Here is a 27,301-nt window from a genome sequence, read left to right as displayed (position 1 = left end):
TAGTCCATAGTCACTCTTCCATAGCCATAGTCCTCTGGGAGCAACAATAGCGAAGGGGTAAGTTGACTCTAGGAACCATCACATTAGTGTTTCAGAATATTATCAGTAAGGAAATGTAGAGCATTATATATATATGAAGATTAAGATATGATCTAAACGGACCTCAGTGAAATTCCACCAGATGAGCAATGGGTGGAGCAAGAACCATAAGCTCTTTATAATTGCTCAGAAATAGTTGAAGACGTGACATATATGTGTCCTCGTGGTAGGGCAGATTGTGATCACACACATATTTAGACACCAAAGGCTTTACCTGTGAGAACATAAGAAAAAAAAAGTAAGTCTTTAAGTATAAACAGGGCCATTGGTAGGGACTATTAAAAGATAAATAAATAAATCTTATGCATATGCTCTGCCAACAAAAAATATATGGAATACAGTTTTATCACTACACTATATCTGTATTTAATATATAATGAAACCTATACCCAAAAATCAGATCAGCTCTGTCCCCATGGGCAAATAAACTTTTGGGGGGGGGGGGGGGGGGGGGGGAGATAGGAGGGGTATTAGGTAGTATGCAGGTAATGTAAGGGGGCCTGATAATATATGGCGGCGAAATGAGGGGGCCTGCCAGTATATAGGGACAATGTAAGGGGCATACTACTATATGGGGGCAAATTGAGCAGGGCTGCTATTATATGGGGACAACATAAGGGACCTACTACTATATGAGTGAATGTGAAGGGGTCCTGCCATTATATTGGGGCAATGTGAGGGGGTCTAATACTTTGTGGGACACAGAAGAGGCCTAAAACTATTTGGGAACAATGTGAGGGGCCCTACTACTATATGGGGGCAGTACGACGAGCCTTCTACTATATGGGGGCAAAGAAGGGGCATATTACTAACTGTGGGGGCAGTGTAAGGATGTCTCTTTCTATAAAAGGGCAGTATGAGTTGGCTAACACAGTCAAGGGGGAAGTGCGAGGGTTGCCTGCTAATATAGGAGGATGATGTAAGGACCTAATGCAATATGAGGGCTATTACTATGTGGAGGCATGAAGGAGGCCTATCTGCTATGTTGGGGCATAGAGGTACCTTATTGCTGTATGAGGGCATAGACAGGCCTAATATATGGAGGCACAAAGTGAGGCAATACAGATGGGACGTTTGTAAAGAGGTGAGGATTGTGCTAAGACAAGGAGCTTAAAATATGATTAGTTGTTGCCTGGAGAAGTCTTCAAGATGGCCCAAGACAAATAGTGAAGTAAAAGAAAAGTAAGCAACTCAGATCAGAGAACACGTTACCTGTGAATCACTAGAAGCACAGTATCCAGTGCATGAACTGCATAGTAATCACTTTCGGTCAGCAGGTTGTTAGCATCCAGCTGTTATCTACTGCTATATGATCAATTTATGTGGGAATATTGGTCTTATTGGTCTTTGTTTGTATGTATGGCAGTAATAAGTCAGTTGTTAGATACAGAGATGGGAGCTCTACATAAAATACTTAAATGAAGACCCAGGCCGAGGATACTGCATTGCACACACCCGATGTGCCTATAGATACTAATAATTAACAATAAATGGAGCAGTCCGACTAGGCTAGGGGAAAAAAGGTTATAGAAATCAGAAGAATTGAAATAATAGGAGAGAAAAAGAGGTTTGTGTCAAATATTGGACATTTATTTAAAATAACAATGATACTCTTGATGACTTAATGGTGATGTCCTTGGCAGGGCCCTTGCTTTGGACAACACACAATATAATACAAATGATATATAAAATGTAAAATACATAAAAACACAATTGCTAGCTAAAATTGCACTAGTGAGGTGGCTGGGACACAGGGTCTGTGCTATAGTAAACACAGTGGGACAGTCTGTAAATTGCAAATGTCCTATTTGTTATAGGTGATGATTGGTGTGAATTGTAGTCTCAGTGAGGGTATTTAGCGCAAATAGCGCTGAAAGATTAAATCCACAGTGTTGGCCGTAGTTGCAGCGCTCGACAGCGCTGGAAACTCCCAGTGCTTAGCCCACTCTCCCTGTCTGCGCAGGGCTGTCTGTAGAATAGGCAGATACGTGGTAGCGCTGAAGCTTCACCAAGTTTCACACAGTATCAAGAAGTTACTCCTTCTATACCCCGACGGCACGGGGACAAGTTAAAGAAGGTGATAAAGGATAGGCCTCTTACCAGCTCTTACTTTCAGCCCCCCCTCCCCCCACCCCCGAGAGCTTTTCCTCAAATATTTGCAGGGCTGCCCCTGTCTGTCCCCAATAGATCACATCAGCCCAGCCCCCAAATAATGCTCCCCATCAAAAACAGCATTATTCTGAATAATAGTCATGCACTTAATTCCTCCATAGCAAAACCATATATATCTACTACAAAGACCAATAAAATCAACAATATCACCATACAGTGCGCATACAGCTGCCACACACCAGTACTACACTGGTATTCTACAGGGTCTAATCTATAATCACACTGTAGACCTTATATAAGCTATTGCAGTACAGTTACAGTTTGGTGCCCCTCCCAATTAGTGATAGTTCCCTATTGCCCTACAATTGGTTATAATGCCTTTCATGTTCCCTACTCACATGGGCAAATGTAAAAAATAAAAAATAACCTAATGACATTATTTCATCATGTTGACCTGTGCAGGCTTCCCATCCCAGCCAGAAGTGCCTGCAGCCTATGTGCAGCAGAGGAGGGAGCTGACAGCTCCCTGTTCTGCTTTTTTATTCAAGTGCATCTGCATCTAAAGGACACAGATACTCTTAAAGGAAATGGCTGCCCAGAGGTTTACACAATTTGGATGACTGGTGCTTGTGAGTTGTGACTGATTATAGAGATGCTATATACCTGCAATTTGTAGTATATATAAAAATAGTATGTGTTATCCATCATGAGCAGACCTGGGTGGTATTAATCTGTTCTTTTTCTGCCCATGCTTCTGGTTTTATGATGGCAAAAATATCAAAGCCTGCAGTACTATTTTTGTTGACTAAAATATTTTATCTGACAAAGGAACTAAGACTCCATTTTAAGTTTATGGGTTTTGTCAAGATCAGTCACGGCTCTCATTTCTCCATTGTAAACAAAGCCTAATAAATATACAGTATCCTTTGTGCAATTTGTATGTATAAAGATATGGGTGTTAACAGTACTGAAAGAAGCACTTCAGCCCCCCCCCCCCCCAAATATTGTAAACTGACTGTCACCTCTGAGGTAGGGAGCAGTGCAGCCATGAGTCTAGTCCAGATAACTGTCCCTACCTATTTGAATTATCCTCCCTAAAACGATGCCCCCCGACTGGGCAATGGTCCCTACAATAGACAAAGTTCAGGGGCTTCAAAAATAGTCAAATAGTCAGCAACAGCTGGCAAAAAGGTACCAATACAGCAAACAAATTTTAAGCCAGGGACAATCCAAGAGTCAGAAACCTAGATGGCAGTAAAAGTACAGAATGTCAGGCAAAGGGATAGTCAGGTCACATGCAAGGGTCAGGTACAACAGATCAGTAGAAGATAAAGTTATAAATGCTAGTGCATGGAAAAGGCCACTAACACAAGTAGATGAGTCCCAGACTGACTAATGTTAAAGGGTTACTCCACTGGAAAATATTTTTCTTTTAATCAACTGGTGACAGAATGTTAAACAGATTTGTAAAATCCTCCAATAAAAAATCTTAATCCTTCCAGTACTTATCAGCTGCTGTATGCTCCAAATTGTTTTGCCCCATAACCTCTGAAGACGTCACATCTGTGATGAAACAGGTTGGCGGGGCTCTGTGAAGAGTTTTTAATTACAGCACAGGCACTGTTTGTAGGCACACACTGCAGGTGTGCCATTAAAATTAAGAAGCAAGCAGTAGCGGTAAAAAGGAATCCGATCCTGGCGCTCACTCGTGCGGCTGCTGAGGAATTGAGTCAGGAGCCGGTGATAAAGTAAAAGAAACCCTTTATTTGAGACTATGCAGGGACTACGCGTTGCGAGGGGACACGCTCCCCTCTTCCTCAGGTCCGGACGACTGGACCTGAGAAAGAGGGGAGCGTGTCCCCACGCTTCTCTCCCCCTTGCTATTGGCGCCGGCACCGTTAGTCAGGGGGACAGAACGGGCAGCGGCGCCGATAGCCAGGGGGTGAGAAGGGCCGACAGCAGCGCTCTAGACCCCAGGAAAGGCAGGGGGAGAGAAGCGGGCAGTGACGGCCTCTCTCCCCCTGCCTTTCCTGGGGGTGTATCGGCGTATAACACGCACACAGATTTTAGGCTAAAAATTTTAGCCTAAAAAGTGCGTGTTTTACGCCGATAAATACGGTATATACAGTACTATTATATCTATGTACAGCACGTGCTACTATGAATTGTGCCTTTATGGCTAAAATTTAATTGTTTCTGACCTTAAGACACATATTGTCGGAAAGATGTGGGAAAAGATGATGTTCCACATGACAACTGATGAGGGAGTGTCCAAACGTCCAATCCAGAATGACGTTTCGGGGCAGGTTTAGTACTGCATTAGTCATTAGTTGAAGGCGACGTGGCCGATTTGATAGGGAAAACATTGGGAGACCAATGTGCTAGGTGGAGGCAAAATGAAACATACAAAAAGAATGAACACATTTAGTTTACACAGCTCTCCACCCCTCTCCACCCCCAAATTATAAATGAACAATGAGGAGCTTTATAGAGATTAGAAGTTTTATAGCTTACTATAGCATGACTAAGGTAATTGGTAAATAAATTAAATAATAGAAAAAAATAGTGTGCAATTGACTTCACTACAATTGTAGCACACTCCTCAATGTCACACTTAGTCATCTGCAAAAAGATTATACTTCAACCCTTTCCCTATATACATTTTGTAAGATCTCTACGTATAAATAATAATAATACATGAAAAAATAATTTTCTTTCGTTATACTTCATAAAGGGGTACTCCACAATAGAACTTATCATTTAAAATCTTGCCCAGCTGCTGGCCTAAAAAACATAAAAATAAAAAAACTGATAGCAATGCGGTGAGAGACATTACATCACTAGTCAGGTGTTCAGAGGAAGCCTGTATTTGCTTCGATAGGTGGAGCGACCGCTGGGTGGGAGATCATTCTGCAATTATTTGCAGCAGCTGAAGGCACCCAGAAAACACTGGTCTATTGCATTGAAGATCACAGATGTGTTTCAATGGGTGGGGTGGTTGATGAGTGGAAGGAAGAAAATGACCTCACACTTACAAACAAGGAACTATAGGATTTGTAGTTTGTGAGAACAAACTCAGGAAATAGCCAGTTCACAAAAAGATGGCCTCCGCATTATGGTAATCTCACAACATAGCTATTTAATCCAAAGATCCTTCCTAAGCATGTCCATTTCTGTCTGGCAGGTAGGCACTTAAATCACTTTATGTGGATAACCTCTTTAAGGGAGTGGTGGGAGGTAAGATATTATTTATTTATTTATTTTTTGCTGGCAACTGGGCCGAATTTTTAACTTCATAAGGACGAAGGGCATACCTGTACGCCCTCATCCCGCTCCCCTTCTATGATGCGGGGTCGGGAGCTGACCCCACGTCATAGCAGGGTGGTCCCGACGGCTATCAGCCGCCGTAACCCGTGGCTAATACCGGACATCACCAATCCTGGTGATGCCAAGCATTAACCCCTTAGATGCCACGATCAAAGTTGATTTTGGCATCTAAAATAATCCCGGCAGCTCATCGGAGCTGATTGGGACCACTGCGGTAAAACCGTGGGACCAAAGAATAGGGGATAACATGTCTGATCCCAGCAGAGTTGGGTCCAGCCACTGGGACCCCCCATCCCCGAGCTAGCTCTGTAGCGTTCATGCACATAGCACCCTCCCATAGACATGTATGGAAGGGGTGTGGTGTGACATCATGAACACTGCAATCCTTCCAGTACTTTTTAGGACTGTATACTACAGAGGAAATATTTTTCTTTTTGGATTTCTCTTCTGTCACAACCACAGTGCTCTCTGCTGACCTCTACTGTCCATCCATTTTAGGAACTGTCCAGAGCAGGAGGAAATCCCCATAGCAAACATATTCTGCTCTGCACAGTACCTAAAATGGACAGCAGAGGTCAGCAGAGAGCACTGTGGTCGTGACAGTAGCGAAATCCAAAAAGAAAAGCATTTCCTCTGTAGTATACAGCCCCTAAAATGTACTGGAAGGATTAAGATTTTTTATAGAAGTAATTTACAAATCTGCTTAACTTTCTGGCACCAGTTGATTTGAAATTTTTTTTTTTTAATGATTTCCACAGGAGTACCCCTTTAAGGGGTGTCCTTAAAGGAGAACTCCAGAATATAAAAAATGTGTTATCACTTTAATGCTTCCTGAACCACGAGTCATCAGGACATTCTGCACTGGTTTTTCCCCTCCCCACCAGCCTTGATTGATCAAACCCTATTAACTCAATTAATGCTGGTAGAGTGGGTAGAAGCCAATAAGGACTGTCCTGATAACTCATGGGTTGGGCAGCATGAAAGTAATGACCGGTTCCCTATAAGCTGGCCATACACAATATATAAAAGTAGGTTGATGGTTGAATGACTGTTCAACTAACATTACTGTGATAAATGATCTTCTTGTAGTTACAGTAACACATTTTAGTCCATACTGGCCATTACAGTTGTTAAAGCTAGCTTTCCTGAAAATATTATGGGAACGTTATGGTAATTTTATGAGCACATACTTTCCAGAAAGATGGTTCGAGGATCAAAAAAATCTCTCCTGGATGAGAAAGATTTCCTAAATAAATTTCAAAAACAGTCTACTTCTTTCTAGGCCATAACAGCCTGCCAGCTAAAATGATCATTCATTGTTACAATTCTAAAAATTATCATTTTGATGTAGACAATCTGTTTTCATCAACTTTATTCTAATTTGTATGTGTACTTTAATTTATCAGGCTTCATTGTTGTCAAAGCAATAGCACTGCAAATGACATATAGTATCCTGATTCTCACCTCCAGTGTTTTTAGTGTTTACAGAGCACACATGGAGGGCAGAGAATATACATTTGATTAGACAGCCACATGAATAAATAGGCCACTTCATCAACATTCTGCCTCAACACAAGTGGCCAGACATGGCTCGGCTCCCTAGGACAGTCAGAAGGGCATATTGTGACACTGTAAAAGATTCACTGAGAATTAAAGGGGTATTCCAGGAAAAATAAAAATTTTTATATATCAACTGGCTCCAGAAAGTTAAACAGATTTGTAAATAACTTCTATTAACAAATCTTAATCCTTCCAATAATTATCAGCTGCTGAAGTTGAGTTGTTCTTTTCTGTCTGACAACAGTGCTCTCTGCTGACACCTCTGTCTCGGGAACTGCACAGAGTAGAAGAGCTTTGCTATGGGGATTTGCTTCTACTCTGGACAGTTCCCAAGACAGGTGTCATCAGAGAGCACTTAGACAGAAAAGAACAGCTCAACTTCAGCAGCTCATAAGTACTGAAAACCTGGCTAACCCCTTTAAGGTAGCTATCAATTGTGTTGTCTCATATATCATTTATCCATACATGCTGAATATTACCTGAAATATATTAACATGTATAAATGGTATGGCTAACAGAGCTCTGGAGAGAAACATGCACCCAAGTGCTGATGAATAACTCAAGCCTGAGACATTTACAAGCAACTGGAAGTTACTCCACAATCCGAAAACCATACAGAAAAGACTGCGCAGTGCTGGGACTAATGGCATCTGAGTCACATATTCTGAAAATATAAAAAAAAAGACAAATGTTTATATAATCATGTATGTACAACAGACCTGGGAACATATATGGATAGTTCATTAATACAGGAAAGAGTAGTCAAAATTTAGATCGCTCTACCATGAGAGATGGCAGATATAGTTACAAAAATCGATATATTTATCTCTATAATATTGAGAGGTGTTATTTAGGGATGAGCAAATCGAATCTGCCAAATCCGAATTAGTTATAAATTTCATGAAAAAATCAGTTTGCAACAAATCCGAATATCGACGCGATTCGATCACAAGAATCGCTTCATTAAACTCTTATGCAGTTCAGGCTCCATGGCATCTAAGATGGTGGTTCCACAACTCAGGACATGGGGCAAGGAACTCTGGGAAGGCGGGAACACAGGTAGGCAGGATGACCCTGAATCACATGCAGCATGCAGCCTATCAGCAGCCAGACACCTCTGCCTATATAATCGGCAGACATCTTGCGGCAAGTCACATCAGCGCTCTATTGCAGAGAGAGAGGGACAGAGAGCAGTGTGTGTTGCACATAAAAGCATTTTTACATCAGCGATTCCCCTCAAGGCCAAATCCAGAATAGAAGCACTGATAGGGAAGGGAGAGAGATTGAGAGAGTGCAATTTTGGGTGTGCTACACAGCAACTGTGTGCTGCAGCAATGGTGTGTACAACAACTGAAAAGCTAATAGTAGCCAGCCAGTTAGGGTGAGCAGAGCACTAAAAGCCATAATCACCTGCTATTAGTGCCTAATACAGGTTGTGTGGCGTACCGTATTGTCCTCTATTAAGTGCAACCTGTGCGTACATAGGTGAATTCAGATTTTGTTCCTGTTAAAGTCTTAAGAGCCTACTTACTGTGAAAGGCCAGCCAAAAGTACACACCTGCTGGTGTTGTAGTAAAATACTGTTTTAAGTGTAGTGGAGCGTATTGTCCTCCCCTCATATACACACTAATTATGTCAGGCAGAGAAGTGCCAGGACGTGGACAGAGGAGTGGCAGATTCCTCAGGCAGAGTTTGCAGCAGACTAGGGGTGAGTGGCAGCAGGAAGAGCAAGAGGCCTGAGCTCCCGGTATCAGCTAGTGGTCATGCCTCGACCAGCAACGCATCTGCCATCATCGATTGGTTAACTCGGTCATCCACTTCATCACAAGTGACATCTGACACCCCAGTCAACAGTCGTGGGTTCCTCAGACACAACCCTTAGTTGGCATGGCCCGAGAGCAGTCCCTGTCCTCCCATTCCTGTCATATGCTGTTCCCTCCCCCACAGAAGTATCATATGCTATGGGTTCAGCTCCACTATTTAGTGAGGACAATCTACTAGAGGACAGTCAGCAGCTACTGCCCAGCCAAGAAGTGGAGGAGACATCCGCCGCTTTCTCCGCTAGGCGGGCAAGTAGTGATGAGGAGTGGCATGGGAGGCGGTGTTGCGAGCGTTCAGGCTCCTGAAGAAGACACTGTTGAGGAACCTGAGGAGGACATCAGTGACGTGCAGACACAACTCGATGATGATGAAGCCGATCGCACTTGGGAGCCGGGTGCAGAAGGGGCTTCATCATCATCAGGGTTGCAGGTTGCCCTTGAGGCAGCAGCTGAGCCAGCAAGGTGGCAGAAGTGGGAAGTCTGGAGCCAAACTTGCCCGGGGTAGACCACCTGCTTCGCGGCAGCCTACCTTCCCAGGAGGTAGTTGAACAGGGGTTTCTGGAGTCGACGGCAGTAGCAGGTAATCAATGCGGACTGTTGGGGGAAAATCAGCTACTCGGCGGTGTGGCAGTTTTACATCAAGCATCCGGAGGATGTTAACCTGGCCACATGCAAGATGTGTAGGCAGAAGGTGAAGCGTGGCCAGGGTCCCAATGTTGGCACCACGGCCCTGCGTCAACATATGCAGCGTCACCTTAAAGCAGCCTGGGAGAACCCTGGCTCCGATGCGGTGGTCCAGCCTGCTGCATCACCCAGTGGCACGCCACTCTCTGTTTCAGCCAGCCAAGGCTCCACCACCTCAGCCGAAGGGAGCTGTCTGTCATACCCATCTTCTGTCGCTCCAGATGCTCCTGCTCCTCCTACTTCGAGCCAGTCATTCCGCCAGCAATCCATCGGCGAAGCCATCTCCAAGAGACAACAGTATGCGCCCACTCATCCAACGGCCCAGAAGCTGAATGTGCTCCTGTCCAAGTTACAGGTGCTGCAGTCCCTCCCTTTTTAAGTGGTGGACTCTGCACCTTTCAGAGAACTGATGGCTTGTGCCGAGCCAAGGTGGAGAGTCCCAAGCCGTCATTTCTTTGCGAATAAGGCAGTACCAGCCCTGCACAATTTTGTGGAACAGAAAGTGGGCCAGTCCTTGAGCCTGTCGGTGTGTACCAAAGTGCACAGCAGCGCCGACATGTGGAGCTGTAACTACGGTCAAGGACAATACATGTCCTTTATGGCCCACTGGGTCACGCCCCTTCCGCCTCCACACTCTCAGGCCGTTGGTCCTGTGTCAGTGTGCGACTCCGCCTCCTCATTCTCTACCGTGCCCTCAGCCTCCACTGCACAGACAAGTCTCAGTGCTCCTTCAGCATACCATGTGTGCAGGGCACGGCGGTGTCACGCTGTTCTTCACATTGTTTGCCTTGACGAACGGAGTCACATGGGAGGAAAACTGGAAATGGGAACCATGGTGACCTACAACGGGAAGAACATCTTGTCTGTGCTGCGACAAGCAAGCCTGAGACATGCACCCTGCATGGCACAAGTGTTCAATCTGCTTGTCAAGCGGTTTCTAAAGTGTTCCCGCCCATCTGCAAGACAACCTAAGAATGGGAAGGAAACTTTGCATGCAATTCAGCCACTTGTACACCGCAAAGCAAACCTTCCTTGAAATGCAGAACTGTATCCCCCAACATAGTCTGATTTGCCCTGGAAAATCTGTCTTCCCTGGCCAGTAGTGTGCCATCAGAGCGGGTGTTTAATGCGGCGTGGGCCATAGTAACCCCAAGGAGAACTCGTCTTTCCATGAAAAATGTGGAGAGACTGACTTTTGTGAAGATGAATCAGACATGGATCAGCCAGGATTTCCACCCACCAATGCCTGATGCATCAGAGTAGATTGACCATTGTGCCACACCAACACTTCACAAATATGGATATTTAAGGTGCTGCTCCCCAGTTACAGAAATTCCTCTGCATCAGACCACAAATAAGTATTGAGGGATATGCTTTAGCTAAAACTTAACTTTTCTTAGGATAAAATATATGGACCCCAATATTTTTTATATCTAAGAAAAGGAAATGTGCCACCTACACCACCAAGTATTGATGTTATGCAAACGGGGAAGGGAACATGGTATGGTCCATTGTAACAGGTGGGGGTAAAATCTTCCCCTGTATACTCTACTCTCGCATTATTAATTCCCTTCTTGGCAAGTGTTACTCACCCTAAAAAGGTTGGCCCCACACAGGAACCTCTCCCTATTTCCACCTACAAACACTGCTATTTCACAGGGTTTCTAGGTGCAAATAGGGAGAGTTTCCTGTGTGGGGCCGCCATTTTTAGGGCAAGTAACACTTGCCAAGAAGGGATTTAATAGGGCGAGAGTAGGGCCTTACAGGGGAAGTTTTTACCCCACCTGCTACAATGGACAATACGTTGTTCCCTTCCACCTTTTCAAGGAAAGTGTTACTCGTCTTAAAAAGGGCGGCCCCACACAGGAACCAATCCCTATTTTCACCTAAAACCCTTAGAAATGGCAGTGCTTGTAGGTGGAAATAGGGAGAGGTTCCTGTGTGAGGCTGCCCTTTTTAGGGTGATTAACACTAGCCAAGAAGGGAATTAATAGTGCAAAAGTACGGCCTTACAGGGGAAGTTTTCAACCTGACCGGTTACAATGGACTATACATTGTTCCCTTCCATCTTTGTATCACATCAATAATTGGTGGTGTAGGTGGCACATTTCCTTTTCTTAGATATAAAAAATATTGGGGTCCATATATTTTATCCTAAGAAAAGTTAAGTTTTAGCTAAAGCATATCCCTCAATACTTATTTGTGGTCTGATGCGGATGAATTTCTGTAACTGGGGGAGCAGCACATTAAATATCCATATTTGTGAAGTGTTGGTGTGGCACAATGGTCAATCTACTCTGATGCACATGGTGTTTTTTGCACACCTTTCCTTTTGTTAAATAAAAATAAAAATTTTGGTTACATATATTATATCCTAAAAAATGTATTAAAAGTTAAGTTTTACATAATGCATATCCTCAATCCTTACTTGTGCACACTAACACTTTTACAAAAGAGACAGTTTTCTTCTGCCTACCTTCCTCAGATACTATTCTGATGCCACACATAAGCCAAGTTCTCCGTTTTTCACCCACCTTCGTCTGGGTACTGGTATTGCCACCCACCGCCCCACTCTGTCACTGGGTCACTTTTAGGACTCCTGATGCTGCTGATGCCACCTCCAGGCTGTCTCATTCTGCAACCATATGTTCTCCTCATGTTGATGCCAGCTCCAGGCTGTCTCATTCTGCAACCATGTGTTCTCCTCATGCTCATGTCAGCTCCAGGCTGTCTCATACTGCCACCATTTGTTCTCCTCATGCTGATGCCAGCTACAAGCTGTCTCATACTGCCACCATATTTTCTCCTCATGCTGATGCCACCTCCAGGCTGTGTCATTCAGCCACTATATGGTCTCCTCATGCTGCCGCCAACTCCAGGCTGTGTCTTTCAGGCACTATATGGTCTCCTCATGCTGCCGCCAACTCAAGGCTGTGTCATTCTGCCAGATTATGGTCTCGTCATGCTGCCGCCACCTCCACGCTGTGTCATTCAGCCACTATATGGTCTCCTCATACTGATGCCACCTCCAGGCTCTGTCACTCTGCGACAGTGATTCTAATAGCGACACCTCTAATCTGCATGTCATACTGAATAACAGTATTATTTAAAGGGGACCCCCCGTGATCTCCTGTACGGGGCCGTGGCAATGTACAGGAAAGGGGGCATTCCGTCCCCGCATGATGCGACAGCGGGCACGTCCCTCCATGTATCTCTATGGGATTCATGGAGGGACGTGTCGGTTGCTGCATCATTCGGTGATGGAACGCCCCCTTTGCTGTACATTGCCACGACCCCATACAGGAGATCGCGGGGGGCCCCAGCGCTCAGACCCCCCACAATCTAAAACTTATCCACTATAAGTTATCTTATCCCCTTAGTGGACCAAACCACAAAATTCTAACTTAAGGACCACCTAGGGGATAGATAGAATAAACTTTAAGCAGCGCTGCAAAAGTTTAGAACTGACCACGCCGATCCCGCACTGCCAGCATTTAGGAGAGTGAGAGCGCACCTCCCCTATGGGCTGACAGAACAGCTAATCAGAATTCAGAGCAGACAGAGACTCTGCAAGGAGCTCTGAGCAGGCAGAGCGCTGCGGCTTCAGCTTCCTAAACATAAGCCCCGAGCTGAAGCCTCCAACCCTGAGAGATGAAAAAAAGGTTAGAGGAGGAAAAAAGTCCTTTTCATAGTACAAAAAAAAAAAATGGGGGTTTATATACCCTTTTGAGGGTTTATATTTTGGGGGTATATATTTAATTAATTGGATCATTAAAGATTCCTATTGACCTACAAGTGCACAGAGGTGGAGCTTCACCCCATTGTTGTGCTACTGCCAGGATGCTAGGGATACATACATATATAAGGTACCTGAATCCCTAGTAGACACTTGCATGTTAGGCACATCTGTTAAAAGATATTGTCCACGTTGTCCCCTATCAGCCTATGTAGAGTGGGTTGCTTGCTGTTCTATATTTCCTGCTGAAGGGAGGGAATAAGATTTGTGCAATGATTACTGTTGGAAGGGATGAGGTGTGAGCCTTGTGCTTACTTCTGGGAATAAGATGTGAGCCCCAAATGTGCTTACTGCTCGGCATAAGATGTAAGCCTTGAATGTGAATACTGCTGGGCACAAGATGTACGCCTTGAATGGGAATACTGCTGGGCACAAGATGTAAGCCTTGAATGTGAATACTGCTGGGCACAAGATGTAAGCCTTGAATGGGATTACTGCTGGGCACAAGATGTAAGCCTTGAATGGGAATACTGCTGGGCACAAGATGTAAGCCTTGAATGGGAATACTGCTGGGCACAAGATGTAAGCCTTGAATGGGAATACTGCTGGGCACAAGATGTAAGCCTTGAATGTGAATACTGCTGGGGAAAGAGGAAATGTGAGCCCTAAATGTGATTACTGCTGGGGTTGCGATGTGAGCCCTGAATGTGATTACCGCTGGGGAAGAAGAGATGTGACCCCTGAATATTATAACTGCTAACAGAGGAGTTGTGGGATGTGTTTTATATTCTTATGTATGTGATTAAATAACAGATATTTCAAGTACATTTATACTTACTTAATCCAACAAAAACTGTGACGATAGGTAGCAACAGTGGTGCCACAAACATATAGATGCCACAACTAAGGTATGGAACCTTCCAGATGCTGGAGTCCCCTAAACCAATAATGTTTGTGTAACCATGATGTAATTTCACATGCCCTTCTTCTCCACATTGAAGTGGTACACATGAACACACCTAAAATATATTTAAATATGTTACATCTCTGTGATGGAGCATTCAAGACTCTCACTTAAACACCTCAACACACAATAACAGTTTGCAGATGACTATTGCATGTCACATGTCTTACTAAATATTTATTTTCTGCTTTATTACTCCTTGTACCTCAGCGAAGAACGTGGCCCAAAACTTGCCCAAGGTGCGAGACTGGCACAGTGTGCGATGACTTGACATATGACTCCCTTTAATTGTGAAGACAAAATGAACCAGTCCAAGTAAAAAAATGCCCACTGCACACAAGAAAAGGCTTTGGGATCTCAGGCACAGGAAACCTACAAAAAGAATATGAGCATGTAACAATCTGATAATACAAAGGCAGTTGAAAAGTTTTGCATTCAAGAAGTTAAAAAGCTTTTAGTTTCTAACAACTTTCCTCTATTTGCAAATCACATTAAAAAAATCTCTAAAATCTTGTCCACTAGGTGTCTCACTTTTCTGCTGTTCCCTGCTTGTTGTACGACTCAGTTTAGCTCTAGTAACAGAGAGACCAGGACAGGACACAGGAAGTAGGGGAATGGCTAAGCTGATATTTTGTAAAAGAAAGGGGAGAGCAAGCCTGCAATATATACCTGCAATCTGTGAGCTTATCTGCCTCCTCCCATTGATCTACACTGTCCAGTGCTTAGTGTAACCCCTTCCTGGTTGTGTTACTGCTGATTAATTCATTTCTGCTCACATAGTAACTTGGAAAGCCAGTGCATTAATGCTAGTGCCATTTATATTAATGGTCTGTAAATCATCCCCCAGCAGTGTTTTTCTCCGTAAAAAAACTGTTTAAAAATGATTCCTTTAAAATTTACACTGAAGTTAGAGATGATCGAATTGAAGCAGACGAACCCGAATTTTTTACGAATTTCAGGATTTATTCGATTTGCAACGAATGCGAATAACGCCGTGATTTTATCGTGCAAATCACTTCATTAAACTCCATTTTAAAGTGTTTCATGCTCCAGGACCCCTAAAATGGCGGATCTACATGTCAGTACATGGGGCAGGGGATGGTGGGAAGGGAGGTAGGTGGGATGATCCTGAATTACAGGCAGGATGCAGCCTATCAGTATTCATTGACCCCTGTGATGTCACAGCCCTAAATAGTCGGCAGCCATTTTGCAACTGCTCATTTCATGCCATTCACTGCAGAGAGAGAGGACGGCTGCGTGTCTCTGTGTGTTACACAGACATGCTGAATTGATCATACCGCAGCGTTCCACTGCCAACTGCTAGTCACAGCAGCATTGTGGACAGAGAGCAGTGCAGTGCTTTGCTTGTTCTCACTGAGAAGGATTTTCACGCCAGCCATTAACCTCCCAGTCACTTTATTCAGCATTTTATCAGAGAGGGGCAGATAACTTTTCATTGCCTCATACATATCAACAAGCTGCCTTAACTTCATGAACCATATCACAGGAGGCAGGAATGATTTTTCAGCGCAATTCTGTGTATTTTTTCCACAAGAAATCATCAGCTGCTTATACTAGTCTGTGGATGGTATAATAACCAGCAGTTCACACCATTCTTAATACTCTGTGACAAAGTGCAATTTTGTTTTGTTTTTTTCTGTGGTGCTGCACTGTGTCATGCTGCCGTGCAAAGATAAGTTTTTTCAGTGGACTGTAGAGCATTTTTCTGCCCTCATATGTGCATACCACATACCTACATCAAAGCAGTCTACTATTTTGTATCTGTAAATCTGTAACAAGTCTAGATACTGGGAAAGTCCAGGCAAAAATAATCACCGGCTGGTGTTTTACAAAAATAAGTTTTCCAAGTGTACTGTAGCGCATTATTTGGCCCTAATACGTGCATACCACATGCCTACATCTAAGTAGTGCACTTTTTTTGTAGCTGTTAATCTGTAACAAGCCTACATACAGTGAAAGGCCAGGGAAAACTAATCACTGGTTGTTGTTTCATGAAAATACGTTTTCCAAGTGTACTGTAGCACATTTTTTTGCCCTCATACGTGCATACCACATACCTACATCTAAGTAGTGTACTTTTTTGTATCTGCTAATCTGTAACAAGCCTACATACAGTTAAAGGCCAGGGAAAACTAATCACTGGCAGTTGTTTCATGAAAATACGTTTTCCAAGTGTACTGTAGAGCATTTCTTTGCCCTCATATGTGCATACCACATACCTACATCTAAGTGGTGTACCATATTGTACCTGTTAATCTGTCAAGGGCCTAAATACTGTGAAAGTCCAAGCACTAGTACTCACCGGCTGGATTTTTACAAAAATACAGAGTTTTTAATGCGTGTTGTAGTGCATTTTTCTGCCCTCATCAGTGCATACCGCATATGTACATCTAAGTAGTGTACCATTTTGTACCTGTTAATCTGTCAAAGGCCTACATACTGTAAAAGGACAGCCAAAAGTATTCACCTACTGCTGTTCAAGACAAATACTGTTTTAAGAGTAGTGAAGCGTATTGTACTCCCCTCATATACGCAATAAGTATGTCAGGCAGAGAAGTGCCAGGACGTGCACAGAGGAGTGGCAGAGGCCTAAGTCCTTCAGGCAGAGGTCGCAGCAGACTAGGGGCGAGTGGCAGCAGGAGTCGCAGCGAGAGGCCTGAGCTCCCGTTATCAGCTAGCGGTCATGACTCGACCAGTAACCCATCTGCCATCGTCGATTGGTTAACGCGGTCATCCACTTCCTCACAAGTGATATCTGACACCCCCAGTCAACAGTCGTTGGGTTCCTCAGACACAACCCTCAGTTGGCATGGCCTGGGAGCAGTCCCTGTCCTCCCATTGCCTCTGTACTATGCTGTTCCCTCTCCTACAGAAGTATAATATGCTGTGGGTTCAGCTCCCCTATTCACTGAGGACGATCTAATAGAGGACAGTCAGCCGCTACTGCCCAGTCAAGAAGGAAAGGAAACATTCGCCGCTTCCTTTGCTAGGCGGCAAGTAGTGATGAGGAGAGTGACGTGGGAGGCAGTGTTGCCAGGGTTCAGGGTCCTGAAGCAGACACTGTTGAGGAATGATGATGAAGCTGATCGCAATTGGGAGCCGGGTGCAGAAAGGGCTTCATCATCATAAGGAAAAGAGAGTTGCCCATGAGGCAGCAGCTGAGCCAGCAAGGCAGTAGCATGGTTGGCAGTCAGAGTGGTGGCAGAAGTGGAAATTCTGGAGCCAAACATGCCCGGGGGAGACCACCTGCTTCGTGGCAGCCTACCTTTCCGGGAGGTAGTGGAACAGGGTTTCTTGGAGACGGCGGCAGTAGCAGTCAATTAGTGCGGACTGTTGGTGGGAAAATCAGCTACTCGGCGGTGTGGCAGTTTTTCATCAAGCCTTCCGGAGGAGGTTCACATAGCCACATGCAAGATGTTGGCTGAAGGTGAAGCGTGGCCAGGGTCCCAATGTTGGCACCACGGCCCTGCATCAACACATGCTTGGCCACCATAAAGCGGCCTGGGAGAACCGTGGCTCCGATGTAGTGGTCCAGCCTGCTGCATCACCAAGTGGACAGCCGCTCCCTCCTTCAGCCAGCCAAGGCTACACCATCTCAGCCGAAAGGTAGCTGTGTGTCATACCCTCCTTCTGTCGCTCCAGATGCTCCTGCTTCTCCCACGTTTAGTCAGACATTCCGCCAACAATCCATCCACAAAGCCATGTCCAAGAGACAACAGTATGTGCCCACTCATGCAATGACCCAGAAGCTGAATGTGCTCCTGTCTAAGTTGCTGGTGCTGCAGTCCCTCCTTTTTCAAGTATGGACTCTGCACCTTTCAGAGAACTGATTGCTTGTGCCGAGCCGAGGTGGGGAGTACCAAGCCGTCATTTCTTTGTGAAGAAGGCAGTACCAGCCCTGCACAATTTTGTGGAAAAGAAGGTGGGCCAGTCCTTGAGCCTGTCAGTGTATACCAAAGTGCACGGCAGCACCGACGTCAGGAGCTGTAACTATGGTCAGGGAAAATACATGTCCTTTATGGCTCACTGGGTGAATGTGGTTCCTGCAAAGCCACAACCCCAATTTGGACAGGTCACGCCGCTTCCTCCTCCATGCTGTCAGCCCGTTGGTCCTGTGACAGTGTGCAACTCCGCCTCCTCATCTTCCAACGTGTCCTCAGCCTTCACTGCTCGGACAAGTCTCAGTGGCCCTTCATTATACCATGTGTGCAGGGCACGGCGGTGTCAGGCTGTTCTTCACATGGTTTGCCTTGGCGGAAAGAGTCACACAGGGGATGAACTGCTAAAAGTCCTTTGTAAAGAAATCGGAGCATACCTTACTCCATGAAAACTGGAAATGGAAACCATGGTGACCGATAACGGGAAGAACATCGTGGCCGCACTGCAACAAGGAAGGGTGACCCATGCGCCCTGCATGGCACACTTCTTAAATCTGGTTGTCAAGCAGCTCCTGAACTGTTCCCCCCATTTGCAAGATATCCTAACAATGGGAAGGAAACTTTGCATGCACTTCAGCCACTCGTACACCACAAAGCACACCCTCCTTGAGCTGCAGTATCAGAATGGTATCCCCCAACATAGTCTGATTTGTGACGTTGCCACACGTTGGAATTTCACCCTGTCTATGTTGGACCGACTGTACGAACAGAGAAAAGCCATCACCGATTTCTTGATGATCCAAGCGGATAGGGTAATCTCGTGTGTAACTTCAATGTGAACCAGTGGCAGCTCATACGTGACACCTGCCGTTTGCTCCGGCCCTTTGAGGAAGTCACATTATACATAAATCGCCAGGATTACGGGATGAACTACGTCATTCCACTGCTTCATTTCCTACAACGAGTGTTGAAAATGATGGCTGGTCAGGGCAATGGAGATCTCACGGCCACATGATCCCTGTGGGGGCTTAACTGGAGGAGGAGGAGCATGATGAACTAGAGGAGCTAGAGGGTTATGAGGAAGGTTAGACAGAGGACACAGACACCGTGGCAGTATGCAGTGGAGATGGAGGCAGGGAGTACCTCCGAGTCACTTGCAAAAATAGTGCACGATGCATGCTCACTTGCTTGCATAGTGACAGCCGAATGGTCACCATTTGGCAGCGGGATGACTTCTGGTTCTCCATCTTATTGGACCAGGGTGGCAGGAGCAGTACCAGCTCCATCAGCAGCAGAAGCCTGAGTCTACAGTTGCTGATGAGTAGCTTTCTTCACAAACATAGTGAAGCAACTCATCAGCAGCAGGCAGACCTGGAGCAGGACCTGAACCAGCAGGTGGTGGCATACCTTGACATGCCCATGCCAACACACCTTGAAGATCTGCTGGACTTCTGGGCAGCCAAACTTGATTTGTGGCCGCAACTTGCAGAGTTTGCCCTGGAAAAGCTGTCCTGCCCGGCCAGTAGTGTGGCATTAGGGCGGGTGTTTAGTGTGGCGAGGGCCATAGTCACCCCAAGGAGAACTCGTTTGTCCACGAAAAATGTGGCGAGACTGACCTTTGTGAAGATGAATCAGGCATGGATCAGCCAGGATTTCCACCCACCAATGCCAGATGCATCAGAGGAGATTGACCATGGTGCTACACCAACACTGCACAAATATGGATAGTGCCAAACAGATTTAAGACACTGCTCCCCAGTTACAAACATTCCAGCCACCCTCCTCACCGGGTACTGGTATTGCCACCCACCGCACCACTCTGTCACCGGGTCACTTTCAGGACACCTGATGCTGCTGCTGCCACCTCCAGGCTGTTTCATTCAGCCACTATTTTGTCTCCTTATGCTTCTGCCAACTCCAGGCTGTGTCAGTCAGGCAATATATACTCTCCCATCATTATTGCCATATTGATACCAGACCAGCAATAAAAGGAATATTGCCAAGGACTTGCAGAAACAGGGAACTGTGGATATTGACCACTGGCTGTTGGAATTGACTGACTATCCCAGGTGGTAGATTTACCATTTTGAAGTTCCTCAGTTCCAGTAGGCTTTAAGTCGTTCATTCTTTGTTGTGGTTCTTCAGTTACAGAATTAAGATGTATCATGTTTTCCTGTTTCTCCCATGAGCTTATGTCACTGGGACACACAATACTCATATTGTCACCTAATGATGGAGCCTTTTCTTCAGAGAATGTATCTATCATTTTATTATTTTGAATGACAGGTGGTATTCTGACATTTTTTGTGAAGCCCTGGGGTCTCCTCATGCTTCAGCCAACTCCAGGCTGTGCCATTCAGACACTATATGGTCTCCTCCTACTGATGCCACCTCCAGGCTCTGACATTGTGCTGACATGTGACATGGGACTCCTTGTTAGATTAGGTCCTTTGTACCCACACGCCGGGGCCCGGGCCACTAAAACTTGGGAGTTAAAAGTAACATAGTTAGTATGGTTGAAAAAAGACATACGTCCATCAAGTCCAACCAGGGCATTGAAGGGAAGGGTGTAAGGGGATAAGGGGAAGGGATGTAGTTTTATAATTCTGCATAAGCATTAATGTTATTTTGTTCCAGGAATGTATCTAACCCTGTTTTAAAGCTGTTAATTGTTCCATTTCAAAATCCTCAATTTCAAAATCATAGATTTTTATTTAAAATTCTTGTATTTCAATGGTCTCCTCATGCTTCAGCCACCTTCAGGCTGTACCATTCAGACACTACATGGCCTCCTTATGCTTTCCCCACCTCCAGGCTGTGTCATTCAGCCAATATATTGTTTTCTGATGCTAGTGGGACTGGGATATTAACTCCAAATATGTTCTGGTAGCACTAGCTAACATCAATGTTAACTTAATTGAGATTTCAAGATTGATCTTTCAATGTAAGGGGTTTTGAAACCCTCTGGTGTACTGCCTATGCCTGCTCCTGACTGTTCTTGTGTCTTTCAAGAATTACTTGGCTTACTGATTCTTCTGGGCTTGGGCCTTACATTTTTGGATGTTTAGCACAAGCTAAATACATGCTTAATAGAAATATCAACATTGATCTTTCAATGTAAAGGGGTTATGAAACCCTCAGGTGTACTGCTGATGCCTGCTTCTGACTGCTTCTGTGTGTTTCAGGAACTACTTGGCTTATTGATGCTTCTGGGCTTGGAGCTTACATTTTTGGATGTTTAGCACTAGCTAAATACATGCTTAATAGAAATTTCAACATTGATCTTTCAATGTAAGGGGTTATGAAACCCTCTTGGGTACTGCTGATGCCTGCTCCTGCGTCTTTCAGGAACTACTTGGCTTTCTGATGCTTCAGGGCTTGGGCCTTACATTTTTGGATGTTTTGCACTACCTTACTTACATGCTTAATTGAGATTTCAACATTGATCTTTCAATCTTAGGGGTTATGAAATCCTCTGGTGTACTGCTGATCCCTTTTCCTGACTGTGTCTTTCAGGAACTACTTGGCTCACTGATGCTTCTGGGCTTGGGCCTTACATTTTTGGATGGTAGCACTACCTAACATGCATCTTCAATAGAGATTTCAATATTCACATTTTAATTTTAGGGGTTGTAAACCCCTCTTGTGTACTCATGCTGCTTCCTGCTCCACTCTGTCAGCGCGTTGGTCCTGTGACAGTGTGCGACTGCACCTCTTCATCCTCCACCGTGTCCTCAGCCTCCACTGCCTGGACAAGTCTCAGTGGCCCTTCAGCAGGGCACGACAGTGTCACGCTGTTCTTCACATGGTTTGCCTTGGCGGAAAGTGTTGGAAACAATGGCTGGTCAGGGCAATGGAGACTTTGCGCCTACATCTCATGGCCACATGAGCCCTGTGGGGGCTTGTTAAATTTGGCCCTTTATAGCCACACGCCGGGGTCCGGGACACTAAAACTTGGGAGTTAAAAGCTCAATTTTAAAATCATTAATTTAAATTTTAGAATCTTAAATTTAAATAAAAAAATCATACATTTCAATGGTCTCCTCATGCTTCAGCCAACTCCAGGCTGTGTCATTCAGGCAATATATGGTTTACTGATGCCGCTGCTGTGCCTGGGTTGGGGAATAACATTTTTGTTATGGTATGTAGCACTAGCTATCCAATATCTTCATTTTAAATTTAAAACATTCTTGTGTTTTTTCTTGGGGATTGTGAAGCCCTGGTGTGTACTCATGCTTCAGCAAACTCCAGGCTGTGTCATTCAGGCAATATATGGTTTACTGATGCTGCTGCTGGACCTGGGTCTGGGAATAAAAATGTTGTTATGGTAGGTAGCACTAGCTATCCAAAATCTTCATTTTAAATTTCAAAAATTCTTGTGTTTTTTTGGGGGGGGGATCGTGAAGCCCTGGGGTCTCCTCATGCTTCAGCCAACTCCAGGCTGTCATTCAGGCAATATATGGTTTACTGATACTGCTGCTAGGCCTGGGTCTGGGAATAAAAATTTTGTTATGGTAGGTAGCACTAGCTATCCAAAGTCTTTGGTTTAAATTTCTGAATTAATCTTTTAATCTTAGGGATTGTGAAGGCCTAGTGTCTACTCGTGCTGCTGCCACCTCCTGGCTGTGCCATTCAGTCACTATATGGTCTCCTCATGCTGCCAACACCTCCACACTGTGTCATTCAGCCACTATATGGTCTCCTCATGCTACAGCCTCCTCCAAGCTGTGTCATTCAGCCACTATATGGTCTCCTCATGTTGCCAAAACCTCCATGCTGTGTCATTCAGCCACTATATGGTCTCCTCATACTAATGCCACCTGCAGTCCCTATTATTGTGCCGCTCTGCTGCAGTAATTCTAAAAGCGATGCCGGTTATCTGCATGTTATTCTGAATAACAGTATTATTTCACTACCCCAGCACACTCCATATGCATGTTAGAACACTGCAAAGTGTTCTATACCCCTATTGAGGCTCTCTGTAGGTCATAAATAGCCGTTTTTAATATAGATTCGCCACAAATAAATTTGGATCGAAACAATTTTTAGAAAAATTCGGAAAATCGTCCGAATCAAATTTTTGAAAAGTTCGCTCATCTCTAATTGAAGTCTATAGCAAATGGATGAGCTATTAATGTCATCAGTTTGCACCCAGTTTTTAAAATCAGTTTTTGAACCGTTTATATTTCTGAGCATGCTCAGAAGAGGTGAAAGCAATAGACTCCTGCAGTGTTACGGGACTACTACAGACTTGTTTCCAAGATGGGAGTAGTAGTTTCCCTGGCTTCGGGAGTCTGTGCGTGGCTGGGGAGGCTACATTAGTGCCTATACTACTATCCCCATCATGGAACAGGGCCTGTTCCATGTTGGGGTTAGTAGTACAGGGGCTGAGGGACAGATGGCACAGGGTCTCACTTCTGAGACTCCATGCGATCATAAGCTATTAACCAGGGGAGCGGGCAGAATGCTCCACTCCCCTGCGATGTATCATGCGTCTTTTACTTTAATTTTCAAATATCCCGCTGGGAGCTCTGAATGGCCAGAACAAAGGGGACATTCAGGGCTTCCAGCAGGTTTTTTAAAGTCAGTCAGTGCCATTGTAATTATAATGTGCAGGCCGGCCAGACACACTGCTTTAAACAATCCTTTCCACATATAGCGCAGCGGGGGCAAGCCATATAACACAGCGGGAGCAAGACATATAGCAATATGTCTGGCCCCCCGCAGCTCTTCTATGTGGCTTGTCACCCGCAGCGCAATTTGGCTTGCCCCCCCCCCCCCCCCCCACGGTGCTATATGTGCAAAGCATTGTTTAAAGCAATGCTTCTGGCTGGCCGGGGAACGCTGCGCGATGCCGCCTGCTTCCCCAGGCCCGCCGGCACAATGTAATCACGATCGCACTGACTGCATAGCCATATTGCACAGCGGGGGAAAAGACATATAAAATATTGCAGCAGGGCAAGCCATATTGTGCTGCGAGGGACAAGCCATATAGAAGAGCTGCTGGGGCCCAATATATAGGTATATGTCTTGACCCCGCTGTGCTATATGGCACCTTGTCACAAATCTTTTGAAAACTTTTGAAATGACACGTACACTAAGGAAAATAAAGACACCTACAAGTACTTGCCATCAAATAAGTAAACATAACTTGGACTTATACGTTCGTTATACTGTATTAAAATTCCATGATGTACAGCTTCACACTACAATTTATGTATACATACACACCTAGATTTTAGTCATACAAGTAAAAATGTATGCAAAAAATGTATTGCATTGTGTTAACAATGAATGCATTGGGCCCATAAATAATACTATACTATAGCTAACAGAAAACTGATTTTAGGCAGAGCACAATTTTGGGTGCATAAGATGCATAAATCATTTCATATGTACATATAACTCAGTCCATAAATGCATATATATATCAATTTATAAACAGAAAGCCAGGAGAGGATATATATATATATATATATATATATATATATATATATATATATATATCCCATATTAGAATAGATGCTATTCACAAGCGGACCATAATTACCTGCCTCTGATATTATATATATCTGCCAGGCAAAGTTAAAAGTGAATAGAGCTGCTCGTGTTCCCCCACCCTAACCAACGCATTACACTTTAAAGACACACTAAGCTGCTAATAAAAAAATCAGCTCATAAGAAAGAATTTTCAGCATGCCCAGACAATGAGCAGTAAGCAGATACCTTTTACATATAAAAAAAAAATAAACTGTGCCAAGAATTTATTTGTCACAAGGTTGGTACATCCCTTCCCCTTCTCCCCTTACCCCCTTCCCTTAAATTCCCTGGTTGGACTTGATGGACGTATGTCTTTTTTCAACCATACTAACTATGTAACTATGTAATATAAAAAATATTTAATTTTATAAATACTTTTCTGTATCTTTATATTACCAGTATTTGTGTGGTGTTACTTACCAACAGGTAACATGCAGAATGCCAGTCCAAATATACTCCAATCTGTTCCATACCTCTCCCACCAACTGCTGTTTTTCCATACTTTATGCACCACCTGAGAAAGTTCCTGCATCCTGTCATCTTCATCTGTATTTGGAGATTTCCACAACTGATCCTTTATAGAGTCTGTGCCACAGTCCGGTGAGTGCTGTTTGTCCCTCCTTTTTCTATGGATCAGTAAGCATTCATCTGAGAGACTCGCCTCTGATTCTTCCATTTTGGATGCCTGAAGACATAGATTATTGACTTGCCGGGAGTTAAGCTCTTCCACCTCATCATCCATTTTTTTTTCGAGGCAAAAACAACAAAGACACAAAATGTAACAAACACTCCCTCCCTGGTTTATGTCACGTCATCGAAGTTTACTGACAGGTGAATGTTGCAACTTGGCCTCAAATGTCTTCAAGTAAAGTCTACTGAAATAAAACATGAAAATGACTTTGAGTCAAAAAGCAAAAAAGAATGTATTGTTATACAGAGACACATCTCCAAAAGATCACCCTTTTTGAAAAGGTTGCTCTATAAAATGTTTTTATCTGTAAGTATTTTGATAATATGTGCAAGGACCACAATTCCTAGGCAGACTTTTCTCCAATAACTTTGGCTGGCTATCTCAATGAGGTTAAATTGGAGGGGTGGACATTAAATATGTGCAACCTGGACCATTCCTACAGTTTGTTAGAGTGCATGAAAGGGAATGTGATATCCAATATAATTCCTTACAATAAAAAGTACAGGCAGGCAAAGCAAAAATTGAGCTGATAGGCACTGTTCCAAGGCAGTTCATAAAATGAACGGACACATATCAAATGTCCTAAATTCAGATTTATTGGCAATACAGCAACGCGTTTCTGGTCCGGAATGGACCCTTCGTCAGGCGCGTTGCACACAGCCAACTGTTCTCTTAGGTTCTGTATCTCGGCGTCTCTTAACCGGATTTCTTCCGGTTAAGAGACGTCGAGATACAGAACCTGAGAGAACCGTTGGCTGCATGCAACGCGCCTGACGAAGGGTCCGTTCCGGACCAGAAACATGTTGCTGTATTGCCAATAAATCTGATTTTAGGACATTTGATATGTGTCCGTTCATTTTATGAACTGCCTTGGAACAGCGCCTATCAGCTCAATTTTTGCTTTGCCTGCCTGTATTGTTTCCGGACCTGTATCATTCGAGTCCAGCAGACCAACGGCTGCGGATCCATAACCAGCACCATTTAAACCAGACGTCCACTGAGGTGTAGCGCTCTTAGTGCAACCTCATAGGGTGAGTGCAATTCCACCTACTGTATGCTTGTGTGTACTGTGATATATTTCACTAGGGGCGCATATCTCTCTTTTCTCTTTTTATCTGTGCTTACAATAATAAGTGGATTGGAAGAGAGAAATAAGGGCGTTTACTCTGCTGAAGTATTTGGAAACAAGAGGCCCATATACAGTAAAAGCTCTTTCAGAAGACTACCCAAAATTGAATGAAAAAGTGGTCTTGTATCTTCTACTCTGCAAAATGTACGGTGGTCTGAGAATCCATTACACAAAATCTTGCCTGGATAAGGGGAGGGGGGTGTCTTCTATATACATATCTAAGCATATGTAATAAGATGTTATAAAGATTATAACTGCCAAAATAACAATGTAAAAATATAATAACCAAACTTTGTAAATCTGATACGCAAGTGTGGTAATAGCAAATGTTAACAATGTAGACAGTTGTTAAAGGTGACATATCTTCTAGGGTCAGGGGCATATTTTCTATAGCTTTTCCTAGAAGAGACAGTCGTTAGGGGATGTACACAGAATTTGCATTGTAATTAGATATCAGATATACAAAAATAAAGAATAAAATGGAAATAAAAAAATGTTCTCACCTTCTTGGAATATCTTGACTGAACTGTCAGCCCAGGACAACACTGTCTCACTTGTTCACCTGACAAGTAGAACAAGACCATATAGAAGGGCGGGAACCTTAGAACTAGTATAATGAAGACAGTGAGTCACAGCGTTCATTAGAAAATGGTTTATTAGAAGATTACATTTTACATGAGGTCAAATAAATAAGTGTGACACAGAAGATGAAGATGCATATTCATACAGTGATACACAGG

General features: G+C 44.1%; 1 protein-coding gene across 1 annotated transcript; it reads right to left on the bottom strand.

Annotated features, from left to right (window-relative positions):
- On the bottom strand, window positions 1–25,930 carry FADS6 (fatty acid desaturase 6). Its single transcript, XM_056549741.1, has 6 exons — window positions 25,162–25,930; window positions 14,508–14,674; window positions 14,177–14,357; window positions 7,578–7,762; window positions 4,413–4,592; window positions 1–313 (listed from the first exon to the last, which is right to left on the bottom strand). The coding sequence occupies exons 1-6, from the start codon at window positions 25,481–25,483 to the stop codon at window positions 164–166; spliced, it is 1,185 nt and encodes a 394-aa protein (XP_056405716.1). The 5' UTR covers window positions 25,484–25,930; the 3' UTR covers window positions 1–163.
- Window positions 25,931–27,301: the final 1,371 nt, after the last annotated feature.

The sequence above is a fragment of the Hyla sarda genome, chromosome 13 (genome assembly GCF_029499605.1).
Source record: "Hyla sarda isolate aHylSar1 chromosome 13, aHylSar1.hap1, whole genome shotgun sequence".
NCBI classification, from domain to species: domain Eukaryota; kingdom Metazoa; phylum Chordata; class Amphibia; order Anura; family Hylidae; genus Hyla; species Hyla sarda.
Note: the sequence above shows the minus strand (reverse complement) of the source record. Positions and strands in the feature narration are given on the sequence as shown.

What these genes read in the sequence shown, in the direction of transcription:
- FADS6 (XM_056549741.1), bottom strand. Translation starts at nt 25,483, where the DNA reads ATGGATGATGAGGTGGAAGAGCTTAACTCCCGGCAAGTCAATAATCTA. An exon ending in CACAGTTTTTGTTGGATTAA is followed by an intron (nt 7,763 to 14,176) that starts GTAAGTATAAAT and finishes TTATATTTTCAG; the next exon opens with AATATGTGACTCAGATGCCA. An exon ending in CCGACAATATGTGTCTTAAG is followed by an intron (nt 314 to 4,412) that starts GTCAGAAACAAT and finishes ATGTTCTCACAG; the next exon opens with GTAAAGCCTTTGGTGTCTAA.